General features: G+C 38.6%; 1 protein-coding gene across 1 annotated transcript in view; it reads left to right on the forward strand.

Annotated features, from left to right (window-relative positions):
- TRPM6 (transient receptor potential cation channel subfamily M member 6) overlaps positions 1–16,940 on the forward strand; it is a gene marked incomplete at its 3' end in the record, with an annotated part of 99,883 nt that overhangs the window by 78,354 nt on the left and 4,589 nt on the right. The window contains 9 exon segments of the mRNA XM_084305564.1: positions 1,199–1,253; positions 1,257–1,324; positions 2,423–2,487; positions 2,958–3,008; positions 5,234–5,299; positions 7,503–7,789; positions 8,054–8,136; positions 8,935–9,140; positions 11,072–11,123. Coding sequence (XP_084161690.1) covers positions 1,199–1,253; positions 1,257–1,324; positions 2,423–2,487; positions 2,958–3,008; positions 5,234–5,299; positions 7,503–7,789; positions 8,054–8,136; positions 8,935–9,140; positions 11,072–11,123 — 933 coding nt within the window.

The raw sequence follows: 16,940 nt of genomic DNA on the forward strand, positions 1-16,940 counted from the left end.
GAATAGACGCTCCTTTTTATTCTAACAATATCAAATTTTCTAATTCAATCACTAAGATTACCATCGTGTCTTTATACAATCTAGTAAGCATGAGTTGCATATGATTTTGCTGTGCAAATTGCATGTTTCCATTATTAGTAATTAAAATCCTAGTGGCTCGTGAAACATTATCTCATTCTGTGATTAATCTCTTTTGTACTGAGTTTACATATTTACAAAATATTTACTTAGTTTTTATAATCAGTTTTCAGTAGTTATTAAGCTTTGATTATATGTATTGAAATTATACTGTTTTCAAGTGTGTTTTCAATGTTACTTTTTAATTTTTATTTTTTTACAGCTTGATTGACCATTAGCTTAATATTGGGGGTAATTTATTTAATCCAACACTGTCTTTCTGTTCCTCTTCATTCTTATTTTCATAAATTTCTTGTATGTTTCCCTTACTGAGTAATGCTGTTGAAGTAATAAATACAATGTACTAGAAAACTGTCACATCCCATGTGATTTTGTGATTTCACTATGGGAGGAGGGAGGAAGATACTGTTTTTTTTTTTTTTTTTTTTGTTTTTTTTTAAATCCAGTAGCCAAACTACATACTTACTAGCAGGATTTACAGGCTTTTGAATAGCTTGATTCTGTAAGCCTGAGTCTGTTGAGTGAGTCTGTTGTCTTCAGTGGTGTGTTAGGTGAATCATATCTGCTCTCTTGTCAAACAAAAGCACCTTCAATGTTAACGTTAATGTTTGCAGCCTTGTTAATCCAAAAGACCAACTGTTTAAAAAGTCACCTTTTATGCAAGCAATGGCAATGGCATGTGTAGCTCTATATACATTTCAGCATTGATTCACATAGTTTGAAAAACGAGCAGTTGTGTATGTGATTGAAGGTCTTTAGCTGATATTGTTACTGCATTGTAAATGAAATGAACAGCAGTGCAGAACTGCAAAAGGAGTTCAACATACAGCAGAGAAAGAAACCCGCAGAAAAATGTGGCTATTCTTCAGTAACTGAAGTTTATTTGCTAATTGTTTCAGTGAACAAAATTACACTGAGGGTTGTTTTGTTTTATGATTGCTTATCAAAACTTAGTGAGTTTTGCCCTCATATAGATTATACCTCTTTGATATATGATATACTATATGTAGTTATGTACAGGAATTTTGGAGTAAAATATCAAATGTTTGCTTTTAAACAGGTTAAGAGCTTCAGAAGGACCTGACAGTAAGTTTTTGGTTGCTTGCCACACCTTGTAATTCCTCTCTGCAAATTCTACTTTGACAATTCAGAAATATATAATCCAAAAGAAGATTATTTTTCTATAGTTGGATAGTTATAATAAATGTTACATTTGTTTCATACATTGGTTATAAAATCTTATTTTGAAATGTAAAATTTGTTTATTTATTTTTTGGTGAGGACATGTTTTCCTCATGGTAGCTGTAAAATCTTGAAAAGAAAAAATCTATTTTTACTCAAGTCTGTCCTGCAATTATGTCCTTTTCAGGAGAAATAAACTTCCTGAGTTAAAGCTGTGTCTATGCCTGAGGGTAGATTATGGTATACAATTTCTAATGTATGTTTGATTTTTTGAATTCCAGTTTGGTGTAGTTCCTCCAACTTGTAGTTCCAAGTTGGTGAAGCTGGAGAAGCACTGAACTTATTATGAAATGGCCAATGAATAAATTCAAGTTCATAATGAGGAGTGACTCTGTTCCATAGCAGCTAGTTCACTTCACTTGTATTTATTGCCTTTTAGCCTGCCTTCAAACAGATTTAGCTACAACAGGTTGAACAGTGGAACGTTTATCTTTTGTTTGAGGCTAGCTGTGATGCAGAGCACATCACTCTTAGACTTGTCTCCCCTACATGTGTGGTCTCTCTGGGTCAGGCTGTGCACAAACTGTGGCACTGCTGCAGGTGTGGGGTGTCCTTGGGCTGCTTTCTAGAGTGCACCCTTGCTTTCATTAAAACCTGATTTTCCCATCCTCAAAAGGAATAAGTTGGCCCCCAGTTGACTTCTCATGCTTCTCATCTGACAAGGCACAAAATGTGACAAAACTTGGGTCCTTCAGGAAAGAGAGCAAAAGGGACCTCTAATCACCAAGGGCACTGGCTGGAAATGCTGATCATTCCCAATGCATCAGCATCTGTTTGTGTTTTTCATTTAAGATCTCTTCTACTGGGGAAGGGAACCTAGCAAATAAACTAGACCAACAAGAAGAGTGTAATTTTCAAATGGTTTGATGAATTGAATGGTTACAATTATCTCATTTTTCAGAATTAAAAATATTATAGTTTTTTTTTTTTTTTTCAACTTGGCATTTCAAAGGATTTCTTTCCAATATAATAAAGTAATTTAATCTGATTAATGGAAACATGCATATTAATCTTGGTTTTATTAAAAATAATTTTTATAAAGCAAAGATTTTTGGACCAAATCTGATCCAGTTGTGCCTGTTATGTATGTAACCACAGAAATTGTTTGTCTGTTTATAATTTAACAGCATTTTAGATGTCATGGGTTAATGAATCAGTATTATTATAACTTTGTTGTAATAGTACACTTAATGGAATGCTTAATGACTGAGGATGGACTTGGTAAAATCATGCCTTTGGGAGACTGTGAAGCATGATGGACAGTAAAATGCTTTTAATATCCCAGGGGTGTAATTGGCTCAGAGAAGCTACATGTCCTTGAGGTTAATATCACTGTTTTCCCACCATTTCCCTGAATAAATAAGTCGTCTGGCTGTATTGCACTGGCTGAAATCTGTTGATATACTGTACATTATAACACAGTTAAAGCCTATTAGTAATTCTCCTCTTCAGAATGCTCAGACAGTAATTCTGATTAATTTGTTTCATGGCAAAGTCTGGGATGGAAGGAATTCAAAAACCATGCATTTATCTCTGCTATGCTAATTAACGTAATGATCCTTTAAACATTATTTCAGATATCTTTGCCTGCTCGAAAACATCTCAAGATCTGCACCATCATTACTCAGGTAAGCAGGAGGCACCAATATGATAGCTGAGTAGTTTAACACATTTAAAAGAACATTAGTTCTTCCCTTCTCATTCTCTGTGATTTTCACTTTGAAGAGTTGCACAACTGCCCACTGCTAAGAAGGTGGTGTATTAAGTCAGGCCTAATACTGCAGTGAGGAAATTATGAATTATTTTCTTGCTAATTGCTCCATTCCAGGTATTTGTGGCAAATACAGAGCAGAATATAGATAATTGCTTTCAAAATATCAGAGGAAACAATGAACAGAGCTCTGATTCCCAGGGGGGGGGTAGTAGAGGCTCTCATTTGTTTATAGCTGTCATTTCCCCTCACACCTCCCACATGCTCCTTTGTACTTTCTGGAGTTGTTTTCTTCAGTTAATTGGTTCTGTACCACTTAATCTGTGTTTATATACCTATGAACTCATGGAAATTTGGCAGGGAATAAATCATTTGGATGCTAATTACCCACAATCCTGTCTTTTCCTGAACTGAATATGTAGAGATTTTCCCACAAGGCTTGGGTTTCTTTTTTTTTTTTTTTTTTTTCCCCAGAGGAGAGCTGTGCGCAGCGTACCAGTAGATGTCTCTATTGCCTGCGTGGCTTCGGCTCCTTTCAAAGGAAGCATAGGGTAAACCAGAAGCATTAGCAGCCTCATGAAGTTCAAAAAGCAATGTCGTTTTCAGTGGGAATAACACCTCTTAGTTTGTAATCAGTGTACAGGAGTAATTTATCTGATGGTGGCATTGTTGCAATGATTAATTTGTTTCTTGTCAGGTGTGCTGTTTGAGACTGGGAGGACTTTTTAGTGCAGGTGACAATCTCATTTACATTAAAAGCTGACAAAGATCTCTAGATGTTTCCAGTATAGGTGTATAGGTGTTCCTATATCAGAAAGATCAGAATAGAATGTAGTCAACAGAACCCACACTTCAATACTAAAAATCTGTGCCATATACTGCTTATACTTTATTTTTTGCTGTCATGTTTTGCAGACAACTACAGTTCTGCCTCCCTGCACACCCAAAAGAGCTTGAGTTTTGCCTCAAATTTAGCAGCTGGTGCAAGGTGCTTTCAAATTGCTTCCCAAGGCTCTGCAGTAAGCAGTGACAGGGTCTGATGGACAGCACAGGTCATGGCAGCTCCCCGTTCATATTCTTTTCCTTCCAGTAATTTAGTGACTATGTCACTTTAGTGATGCATCAAGGCAGGACTTTGATTTTCAGTCTATGCTTCAAAAACTGTTCAGGTATATTAATCAATGCCTATCAGATTTGGAATATGTAAACAGAGGCTGAGACAGAGGTGTCTCAGTTGAGCACCCTAATTCAAGGGTTGGCATTTCAGGGTTCCCCTTTGCTCTCTCCTTCTGGGCTAATTAATCTTTAATTTCTGCTTGGAGATTTGTATAAAAAAAGGATGAGCTCTGGAAGCTTGCATATAAGCTCTGGAAGTCAGCCAGACTTACAAACTTTTTGGTTGCTGTTCAGAGAAACACAGCTAAGGTAGTACATGGGTTTCCTCCTTGTTCTACTCTTAATCTCTTTGAGGTTTACTCCTCACCTCTCTCCCACTTCCCAATAACTGAGTCATTGTGAAGACAAATCCATAAATATTTAGTTGGCACTCTGAGTTTTGAAGGTGTTTGAGAAATAAGCTCCCTGTTAAGAAGGTATAATAATGTTAATTAGGTTGTTTGGCATGGAGCCCAGATGAAGAAGCTATAGTCTGCGTAGGGCAAGCCTGGATTTCCCTGCAAAGTCTTGCTAAAACCTGATGCACTTCAGAGCCTGACAGAGACAGACAGTGAGGGCTGCCACTGGCCAGCTGCCACTGGCCAGTGTGCCACTGGCACAGTTCAAATGTCACTGCACTGGAGCCAGCAGGAAGAAAAAGCAGAAGCAGCGCTTGGTGAAAAGGAGGATGAAGACCAGAAGCAGTCCTTCTAGCTAGGGTGCAAAGTGCTTGTTCCACAGTCTGTTTTCTTGGAAGATGGGAACTAATGGACAGGGAAGAGTGGTAGCTGATGCTTGTGAGATACCATGGTCATTTAAAGGAGAGTTGCTGGCTAGGTAGAACTCAAACAGCAATTAGAAGATCTGACGGAGAACCACACTGTAGCTTGCTTGGCTTTGTACACTACAGTAAAACACTGTCAGATATTTTTGAAAATCAATTGGCTTGTTTACCCAATATTGCAGTGAAATCTGTCTTGTTTGCAGCCGTTGAAAGAAACAACTTAATGAGACTTGCTCAGACCATACCATTTACACCAGTCCAGCTCTTTGGTGAGTACTGACCTCCTGCTTATGTTTTTTTTTTTTTTTTCTTTTTAAATATTCCATGCATTATTTTTTAAAGACTGCATTTGAGACATTTCCTTGAATTAATTTAAGTAATTCTTCTTTTCTAAAGAAATGAATTATATTTGTGCAGTATTTTACGAAATTCTCATGGTTATCTGGTCCAATTCAAACCAGGCTGCTGAGGACCTGTCCAGTTGTGTTTTGAATATATCTGTAAGCAGAGTTTCTACAGCCTCTCTGGAAAACCTGTTTCAGCGTTTGACTGTTTCACTGTAAACTCTGTTTCCTAATGTTCATTGGAGTTTCCCTTGCTGCAGCTTGTATCTCTTAGCATCCATGTGATTACTGTGAACCTCACAGAGGAATCTAACTCTATCTTCTCTGTAACCTCTCATTAAGTAGTTGAAGAGAGCAATAAGATTCCTCTAAGATTTATACATGCATTCTCTCTCTCTCAGATATATGTGTAGGATATCTTGTCAGGAACAAAACCATGACTATGCTGAAAGGGCAAAAGATTTGTAGTGTTCCAAGTAAAAAAGAACTGTGGTATAACAGAAGAGTGGTAGAGAGTAACATATAAGATCATTTGGAAGAGTTTTGAAATTAGTGTGCTGTATTGGTTTACAGCAGCAGAAGCTATGTCTCTAGACATTTGAGATCTAGGTGCATTTTCTTCAATGGGTAGAATATTTTGTCTCACAGCAACTAATTGCTGATACTTGCTGCATCATAGGATTTCTTGGGACCAGATTGCTGCAGATAATTAATATAGCTATGAGCATATTGAACATTCTAATCTTTCAAGCTCCCAGGAGATACCTTTCTAGGTATTAAATTGTCAAAAGATAATAAAATGAAGAATTAATATAAGATTAAGAAATGTGCCTAGTTATAATACCTATATTCAAGTGTCTTACTTTTATGTAAAGCATTGACTTTTCCATTGCTTTATTTTAAATTAAAATGTTTGCAAAGTGTATCATTCATACCAATTCTGTGGTAACTGGTGAAGGTAGGCTCAGGGGCAGGAACAAAATACATTAATTTACCTTTGAATTCAGTTTGCCCTCCCTTATGCTATTGTTTGCTATTTGCAGATGCAGTTACCTCATCCCACTTGCTAATAAAGACCTATTTCTGTTGAATTCACATTGCAAGTAATGTGAGTTGCAAGAAGAAAAGCCAAGCTTAAAAAAAAAATAAAAATCTGTTAGTTTACAACTGACAGAAATGTCCCTTGCTTGCACTGCTAGAGAGGAATGCTGTTACAACTATATAGGGTAACAGCATGACTGAGTTAAAACTCACCAGATTTATTCTGCTTTCAGAAAAATGTTATTAGCAGGAGCAAAACTGAAATCTTTTGCAGTACAAATAACATTGGAATTTATAGGAAAAAAGATAAATCTTAATTTACAATGCCAAAGATGTAAATGTCTTGTTAATTTGCTTTCGCTTGTTTTTCTAGGATTCCTTTCTCCAAGGAAAGATCATGCCCTTTTCAGTCTAATTTTCCTGGCTTATCATGGCCAGTTCATTACTTCTGAACAACTTGGCTGTCTGCCTCAAAAAGCGTCAATCTGTAGCCCTTTAATTTTGTAGTCAATAACTATTACAAGCTGTGTATGTCTGCTTGCCTTGTCTATTTGTTTGTTTTGTTAAGCACAGTTACAAGAAAAATACTGTGAGTGGTGCCTGGGTCTTGATTAACTTAAAACAAATCTTACTAAAAATTCCCCTTCCACACAAGTGCATAAACAGAAAGAGCCATGTTCACGATAGTTAAGTTAATTCACTGGAGATAAAATGATAAACCTTTTAAAATATATATTTTTAAATCTATTTTTTAAACCATTTTAACTACTTTAAAATTGTGGCAAAAGAGATTGTATTATATAGACCAGAATGTTACTGAGCTTTGTTTGTGTAAAAGGTCTTAAATTGCATAAGGTCTTAAATTCACATCTGTCTAGAGGCTTAATACAGCTCTTTGGGCCACTCGTGTTTTCAAAGAGGATCTGTGTATATAAGTTTAGGCAGGGAAAACTTTCACAGAAATGAATAGTGTGGCTTACAGAGTTATGTAAAGTATTGTGTTATTTTAAGATACTGAATCAAAATGCAGTTCTCTCCTGTTTCTGCAATGTGCGACTTTTACTGACAAAACTTCCTTTTGTTTAAGCTGGAGAGGAAGTGACTGTCTATCGACTAGAAGAGAGTTCACCTATGAACCTTGATAAAAGCATGTCTTCCTGGTCCCAGCGTGGTATGGCTGCAATGATCCAAGTCTTGTCACGGGAGGAGATGGATGGGGGTCTACGGAGGGCCATGAAGGTCGTTTGTACTTGGTCTGAGAATGATGTATTAAAATTGGGACAAGTATTTATTGTGAAGTCTTTTCTGCCAGAGGTGGTTCAGGCTTGGCAAAAGATCTTTCATGATGGCACAGTGTTACATCTCTGCCTGAGGGTGAGTACAGACCTGAAGGGACTCTGACTAGTGTAGTTTGACATGCCTTAAATGTTATACTGCTTATGTGTGAATGTCTTCAGCATGGGTGATGTGTGGTTTGATGTTACCTTCTGGAAAGGAAAATGGTTTTGAGGAAGATATATATCCCATTTGTAAACAGTATACAATTGGCTGGTTTTTGTTTGTTTCTTTTGTCAAATTCATGCTACCTTTCTTCATGATACCAAATGAAAGTGATGCTTATTACATGCTTTTCTTCAGGAGATCCAACAGCAAAGGGCTGCCCAAAAGTTAATTTATACCTTCAATCAAGTGAAGCCTCATACCATTCCCTATACTCCAAGGTAACTTCACTGTCTTGAAAGTTTCGGTTGCAAAGGTTTCTCTTCTCAGCTATGTCCTGGGTCTAATGTAGACTCTTTTTCCATAGTGAGTTGAAATAGCAATTGCTTAAAACAGTTGAGTGATAGTTTAATTAAAATACATAGGTATATAGATATGTAAAGATAAATCAGGGTGGAAGACAACAGCAATGGTAGTGGCTTAAACAAGAGGGTGTTAGTGAAAGAAATTTTAAAGAGACTTAAAAAATATTTATATTTCTGTTATTTATATTTTTTGTGTATATTTTCTATTGTCTTGGTGGGTACAGATTTGACAGCAGGATAGTAAAGAAGAGATACCCAGTTTAATGTCACTGCTGGGGAAAAAGCAAGTGACACTGAGCTGTTATGCATTTTCTTTGGTAGCAGTTGGGTGGCCACTGAAAAAGCCTTGGCTCCATGTAAGCCCTTCTCTGCAACAGCTAACTCAGTGCTGTGTGTTCAGCATTACTTTCATCCTAAATCCAAAACACAGCACTGTACCAGCTACCAGGAGGAAAATTAACTCTAACCCAGCCAAAGCCAGGACACAGATTATGTTGTTTGCCCATAAACTGTACCGTCTGCTGAAGTGCATTGCTTTGATAGTTACCAAACTGAGGAAGTGTTTGTGCTGTCTACCATTTGGTATCGCTTGCCGATGAAAATGATACAGCCAGTGAAGACATGCCCTCCTTTTTGGTATATTTACTTTGCATCATGCTGTATACTGACTGTGAGGATGTTCATTACCCTTATAGACAGCATTTATATCCACAGATTCCTGGAAGTTTTCCTCATCTACTGCCATTCAGCAAACCAGTGGCTGACCATTGAGAAGTACATGACTGGCGAGTTTCGGAAATACAACAACAACAATGGAGATGAAATTACTCCCAGCAGCTTGCTTGAAGAGCTGTTGCTGGCCTTCTCTCACTGGACCTACGTATATACTCGTGGGGAGCTCCTTGTCCTGGATTTGCAAGGTGGCAGCTAGCATGGGATCACTAGTCCTAAGCCCACTGAAAAACAACTTTTTAAAAAGAAAATTTAATACTGCAAAATGGGCTAAATTCTCTTTAGCCCGTCTCTTTTCTATATACTGGCAAAGCTCAAGCAACCCCTGGATATCTGTTGTGAGGTCCTGATAAATGAGCATTGACAGAAACGTGATAGATTAATGTAGGTATTGTGGGAAAATAATTTGGCTTCAAGTACATTTAGGCTGAGTGGGCAAGCAGCAGGGAGTTAAAGTGCACAGGAACATTTCAGCCAGCTCCAGAAAAACACTCCACAGATTAGGTACTTTTCTTTTTATTAAAATATGTAAATAATACAGCGATTCAAGTGTACCCATGTATATATGCATAGTTAATATGTGTGTATATCTGTCCAAAGACTTTGAATGGCTATCTTTATTTTTTTTATTATTATTATTTTTTTTAAATCTGTAAGCAGTTTACATAAGCTGCAAGCCTCAGTGCTATTCGCAAACTCTGGTAGCTCCTTCAAAGAGCATGTGATCACTTTACTGTACATGTATAAATAGGAACATGGCATATTTTAAAGAGATAAAACAGTTGACAATGTTCAGAAGATGAACAGCACCCATCAAATGGTATAAACACCATTGTTTGTCATTTCTGTCAAGGGAAATGTGTATGCGTGGACAGAGACTTAACATATTTACATTTTACAGCATTCAGAAGCTGTGAATTACAAAAAGACATGCTTAGTATGCAAAATAAACCTATAATTCCATCCTTGCCTTCACTTGGCTTTAGCAGCACATGAAAAAAAAAATAGAAAGAGTAAGTGTGTCTCCAACCATAGCTTACTAGAATTTGTCTTTAAGTTTGCTTGGGTTTATTATACAACTCTTGACAGTTCCAGACCAACTGCATTGGCTCAAATGTGAAGAATTTAAACATCTATGTGAATCACACCAAGACTGGAGCTTCAGTTTCCATCTCAAGTGGGGAAATGGACTGAAATCTGCTCTAGTGTTGGTCCCATGTTTATTCTGTAGTTCTCTTATCTGGTGTTTAGTGAGAGTGCGAGGGCTGCTGTCTTTGGTTTTCTGATAAATTTCTATCACAAGTTTAATACTGGAGCCATACTACACATGTAGACACTAAATTTTATCTTATTTATGTCAGCTGAAATGAATTCTGTTGAAGACTATTGCAATTTGGGGTATTTCAATTACAAAATGCTACCCATAAGTTTTACTGGTGTTCAAAATACTTAATTATTCAAATTAAATAATTGCATACGTTTATAGAATCTCTTCTTTAGTTTAAGAGTACAACAATTTCTTCAGATGTAAAGAAAGAGCTTTTTGGTAAAATGCTATTATTTTTCAGTTTTAGGAAAACTGCAACATAAATATGAGCAGTCAGTCAGTTACTGTAATCATTTATTTAATCTACTTTGGTGAACACCCAAAAGAAGCAGAGATAACAGACCCAGATTTGCACATCACTTAATTGAATAATGAGTTGTGGCTTGTGTTGTGTTTGCTACCTTGAAGGGAGTATATATCTGGAAGTAGACCTGTTGTTATCAGTAAGATGCACCTTGGGTTGGTACCGTTATTCCAAATTAAAGTCTTACTGCAGGTTACACTTTGTTTAATTCTTTCAGTTTCAGCAGAATGTTTAGTTGTTACTAGTATTTGCATAAGCCTTCTGTCTATGTATGAATAAACCACAAAACGGCACTGTAATAAGAACTCTGTATGTAGCCAATATGTAACAGGTTTTTAGAGTCACAACATTTTTTTTAGCTCATGACTGTTTTAATTGTGACAATTCACGATCTAAAATGAAAATGGGTAATTACATTATTCTTAAGTCCCAGGTTATGAAATCACAACTATCTTCCCTTGTAACACACTCTATTGATTTTCTTGTAGGTGTTGGGGAAAACCTTACAGATCCATCTGTGATTAAACCTGAAGACAAAAGGTACATTTCTCTCTAATGAAATTATTATTCAATTCAAATATTCTGCTGATAGTCTGTGTATTTATTTTTTTGTTTGTTTGTTTGTTTTTTTTTTTTTTTATGTTCTGTGTGAGAGGTTTAATTATTTATTGTATGGTGTTTGTGTTAAATGGGATTGTGATGGCAATGGGAAGGCTGCACCGAGTACTGTGTTTTAGATGGCTGTGAACTTCAGGGGCTGTATGTGTACCAGCTCCATATATGCTGAGCAGTATGTGAAAGGTGGGGAGAATCTATATTGCTGTCCTCAGAACACAGCAGTTTTTCAGGATTACATAAAGAGAACAGGAGTAGGAACTTAAGAAGTGGATAATTTTCTTAGCAAAATTGTACTGAAGGTGTTTATCAGTAATTTAAATGTTGTAGTCTGGTTTCCACTGTCTAGTGAGGCACTGTATGAGTATATAGGGCCATATGTCTCAAGGAGATGGACTTTGATCTTTCCAAGAGATCATAGTAGTGCATTTAAGCGTAGTGCATGTTACAAACCAAGAGCTATGTTGCAGAGATCTTAAATCATGTGCAGAATGTTTCGATGATCTTGAGGTCTCTTCCAACCTAGAAATTCTGTGATTCTGCCTTCATGAATCAAGTTGCAGAAGCTAGGCTGATATCATAGAATCATAGAATCATCAAATATCTTGAGTTGGAAGGAACACACAAGGATCATCGAGTCCAACTCCTGGGTCCCCAAAGAACCACCCAAAAAAATCAGACCCTGTGTCTGAGAGAGAACTCAGTGCTGTGACTGCTTCCCTGGGGAAACTGCTCCAGTGTCCAACCACCCTCTTGGTGAAGAACCTTTTCCTGATATTCAGCCTGAACCACCTCTGTCACAGCTCCACGCTTGGGTCCTATCACTTGTCACCAGAGAGATCAGCACCTGACCCTCTATTCCCCCTCATGAGGAAGCTGCAGACTGCAATGAGATCTACCCTCAGCCTTTTCTTCTTCAGGCTAAACAAACCAAGTGAATTCAGGCACTTTTCCTATGTCTTCTCCTCCAGACCCCTTACCATCTTCGTTGCCCTTCTTTGGACTTTCTCTAACAGTTTTATATTTCTTATTCTGTGGCGCCCAAAACTGCACACAGTAATATCTGTTGCACACAGGAATATCTAGGGAGATATCTACTGCTCACGGTAATATCTAGGCAGACTTCATAGTGTCCTATGTAATAAGTAAAATATTCCCACCAATCCTCACTGTGGACAATACAACAAACAGAACTGTCTTCTGGGTAGAAGACTCTGCACCCTGTCTGTCATGCTGTGCAATAACTACTCTCCCATCCTATGACCATGCTCCTTGGTCATAGGTGCTATGGTAGAGCAGAGGAGAGGTAGTAGTGTCAGTGGGTGCTACCCTGCAAAGTCCTCTTTTTTGGGTAGACTTCCTAGACACTAACATCTCTCCAGACTGTCTTGTGTTCAGCTTTGACTCACTCTCATTCGGCTCATGTCAACCGACTGAGGGGGTTTCTCATGTTTGGAAGGAAGTTTGATTAGTTTGATTTAATACAAAGGGAAATTAACTATAAGGGTGTCAGATGACTAGTCTAGAACTCAGAACAAGTTAGTTTTGGAAACAGGTACTTAGTTCTATAACCATTATTAATATTCCATTAAAGAAATTAATGATAAATTACTATTAAGGTATGAATGCTTAATTATGGGGGTAGGTGTATTGTCTGTATAATATTTACTTTGGAAGTAACATGAAAAAAAAAGCTGAACACCTCACAGTGACAAAGTCTTCATAGTATCATAGAATAGTCTGAGTTGGAATGGACTTTAATGGTCATCTAGTTCCAACCCCCCTGCCTTCAACTTCTCCCACTAGATTGGGTTGCCCAAAGCCCCATTCAACATGGCCTTGAGCAATTCCAGGGAGGGGTGATCCACAGCTTCCCTGGGCAACCTGTGCCAACGTCTCACCCCTCTCTTCTAGTAAAGAATTTCTTCCTAATGTCTAATCTAAACCTGCCCTTTTTAAATTTACAACCATTAACCCTTGTCCTATCACTACACTCTCTGACAAAGAGTCTCTCCTAGCCTGTGTTTGTGGTTGGGATTGCTCTGACCCAGGTGAAGGACCTTGTAGTTGACTTTGTTGAACTTTATGAAGTTCACAAGGGCTTACCTTTCAAGACTGTCGAAGTCTTGCTGGGGGGCATGTCAACTCCAGCATGTCAACGCTACCACATGGCTTGCTATCATCTGCAGACTTGCTGAGGGTGCACTCAGTCCCATTCTTAATGTCACTGACAAAGATTTCTTTGAAGTGAGAAGGTCATGGGATCATGACAGAAGTACAAGGATAGTTTAGGATAGAGAAACAGAGAGGTTGATTGGTTGATGATGTAGTTGTTGACTACAAAAATTTGAAAAAATGTTTTTAAAATGTAGTTACAGGTATATAAAGATATGGTTTGCTGTTATTCAAGTAGACTTTTTTTATACCAATGAAAATGAGGGTGCTGAGAGAGTTAGTGGATGTGATTGCTTGGCCACTTTCCATCATCTATCAGCAGTCATGGTCGTCCAGGGAGGTTTGAGATGACTGGAGACTTGCTAAAGTGATGCCCATCTATAAGAAGGGTTATAAGGAGGACTCAGGGAATTACAGGCCTGTCAGCCTGACCTCAGAGCCAGGAAACGTGATGGAACAGGTCATCTTGAATGTAATCACACAATGTATGATGGACAACCAGGGGATCAGGCCCAGTCAACATGGGTTCATGAAAAGCAAGTTCTGCCTGACCAACCTCATCTCCTGTGACAAGGTAAACCACCTGGTGGATGTGGGAAAGGCTGTTGATGTGGTTTACCTGGACTTCAGCAAGGCCTTTGACATGGTCTCCCACAGTATACTCTTGGAGAAGCTGGCAGCCCATGGCTTGGACAGGTACACTCTTTGCTGGGTTAAAAACTAGCTGGACAGCTGGGCCCAGAGAGTGATGGTGAACGGAGTGAAATGTGGCTGGCAACTGGTCACCAGTGGTGTTCCCTGGGGGTTGGTGTTGGGGCCCATCCTCTTTAATATCTTTAATGACAATTTGGACAAGGGAATTGAGTGCACCCTCAGTAAGTTTGCAGATGACACCAAGCTGGGGGGAAGTGTCAATCTGCTGGAGGGTAGGAAGGCCCTGCAGAGGGACCTGGACAGGCTGGGTTGATGGGCAGAAGCCAATGGGATGAAGTTCAACATGGCTAAGTACTGGGTCCTGCACTTTGGTCACAACAACCCCAAGCAACACTACAGGCTTGAGGCAGAGCGGCTGGAAAGCTGTGCAGAGGAAAAGGATCTGGGGTGCTGGTTGATGTTCACCTCAACATGAGCCAGCAGTGTGCCCAGGTGGTCAAGAAGGCCAACAGCATCCTGGCCTGTATCAGGAACAGTGCAGCCAGCAGGACCAGGAAGGTGATTGCCCTCTTGTACTCTGTTCTGGTGAGGCTGCACCTTGAGTGCTGTGTTCAGCTTTGGACCCCTCACTACAAGAAAGACATTGAGGCCCTGGAGAGTGTTCAGAAAAGGGCTACAAAACTGGTTAAGGTCTGGAACACAAGTCCTGTGAGGAGTGGCTGAGGGAACTGGGGGTGTTTAGTCTGTGGAAGAGGAGGCTCGGGGGAGACCTTATTGCTCTCTACTGCTACCTGAAAGGAAGGTGTGGGGAGCTGGGGATCAGCCTCTTCTCACAGGTAACTAATGATAGGACTAGAGGGAATGACCTCAAGTTGCACTAGGGGAGGTTCAGGTTGGAAATGAGGAGACATTTCTTCTCAGAATGTGCAGTCAGGCATTGGAAGGGATTCCCCATGGAGGTGGTGGAGTCACTGTCCCTGGGGGTGTTTAAGGAAAGGTTGGATGTGGTGCGTAGGAACGTAGTTTAGTGGGTGACACTGGTGTTAGGGGGCTGGTTGGGCCAGATGGTCTTGAAGGTCTTTTCCAAACTTAATGATTCTATGATTCTGTGAAATGTTGAATCTCAACAGACTGATAGTTATTAGTGAAAACTGTGACCAGTCATTAGTCCACAGTACTGCATATGTCAACTTAGCATATCCTCTTTAAAACAGGAATAATATTTACCTGCATTATGTTGAAGCATGTGCTTGTTAGTATCCATCTGCTAGTATCCATCTTTTTTGTCATTAAATTATTTTCTCATGGTTACTAAGATTTTATTTTCAGAACTTTTTTTTTGTTTTGTTTCTGTCATCTGCAAAACAGGCAAGTCCCAGTTAAAGAGCAAGTGTTGATTAATTAATCAAAACCAGCTTGATTTTTTTATGCTCTGGGAAATCTTCAGTACAGCAAGTTGTGAAACAATATTGTTTTGATTCAGGGATGTAAAGGAATAAGGCAGTGAAACCATGGATGTATTCTGTAAGCAGCTAGCAGATACCCAATTCTAAGAAACACTTTCTAAAATAATAACAATAATGATGTAAAAACACTGTCTTTGTTTAATGTTCATTTACTCACAGGGGGAACATTTCTGGTAGTACCAAGATCTGATTGAAGTTTTCATTTGTATATAAGATACTTAATCAAAACCTGTGTACTACCTCTAAAATTGCTTTGAGCTCACGTTCTGTTAGAAGCCTGAGAGAAAATAGATAGCATCTCACTGATGGATGGGACTGATACAAATTTTAACATGACTTATAATTACATTATTTATGTTTTGTTTCTTTAATTCCATTGATCTAGTGGCTCATGTCATTATCTTGCAATGAGTCTTTCATGCATCCTTCATGCTGTCTTGAAATGGACTTTTCAATGGCAAAACGTGACCTCTAGCTCTGTGACAGTGTGTTGTATCTTCAATGTATGTATAGTACTGTGATAAAAACCAGCAGATTAGTTTGGAAAGTACGTCTGATACTGAGCAGGCAGATCCTGAGCTCATGTAAATTGGTGTAACTTCATAGATATGAACATCAGAGATCTGGCCACATACACTGCATAGGATGTATGAGGTGATTAAATGGTGCAGGTTTAATGTTCACAAAAAGATTTCCTTTAAGACAGAAGTAGTCAAGTCACAGCAGCAGGGTCATGACATAGTGCAGTCCCTGCAGACTCCTGTAGCACTGAAACGTTGTGAAGAATTGCCTCCTAAGTAGTACTCTAGATGCTCTCTTCAGAGTGCGCTCCTTGCTAAGCCCGTAACAAAGTCTATACTGGTAAAGCTTTCACAGACACTGGGTGCAGAATGTCTGTAGAACAGATTCAGAGATGAGGAAAATAGCTGGCTGAATTTCAAATTGTAAAGAACAGATGCATTACGCCTACTGAGAGGTGAGGAAAAGGGCACTAGTGGTGAAAAATCTCATTACAAACAAATGAAATGGAGGAGTCAGAGGTGCTCAATCTCTTACTCTCTCTTTTGAAAACTCTAAAGCAGGTAGTGATGGGCTAGAGGTTGTAGTATGAGTGGAGACCATGTTCTCTGAAGTTACTCATTGGCATGCACTTTGAAGAACAAATCTATTGAATCTTTACCAAGCTTTACAATTTCAGCCAAACAATTTACAGTTGAATTGCTGTCAATAGATAAAATACCTGCCTGGACTGGATCTCTGCTATAGACACCTGTACAGTTGAAACTGGTAGATAGGAATTTAAGTCTGCAAAAACATATGGATTAAATGGAATGGATGTTTCCCTGGAAAGGTGCTGCTTCGTGTGAAGCCCCCAGTACCTTCCATCAGTAAAGGTCTATAGATGTCTTATCGTCTTATCTGAGCATTTGTAGCTCTGTCTACAAAT

Source organism: Netta rufina, assembly GCF_964035555.1.
Source record: "Netta rufina genome assembly, chromosome: Z".
In the NCBI taxonomy this organism is placed as follows: domain Eukaryota; kingdom Metazoa; phylum Chordata; class Aves; order Anseriformes; family Anatidae; genus Netta; species Netta rufina.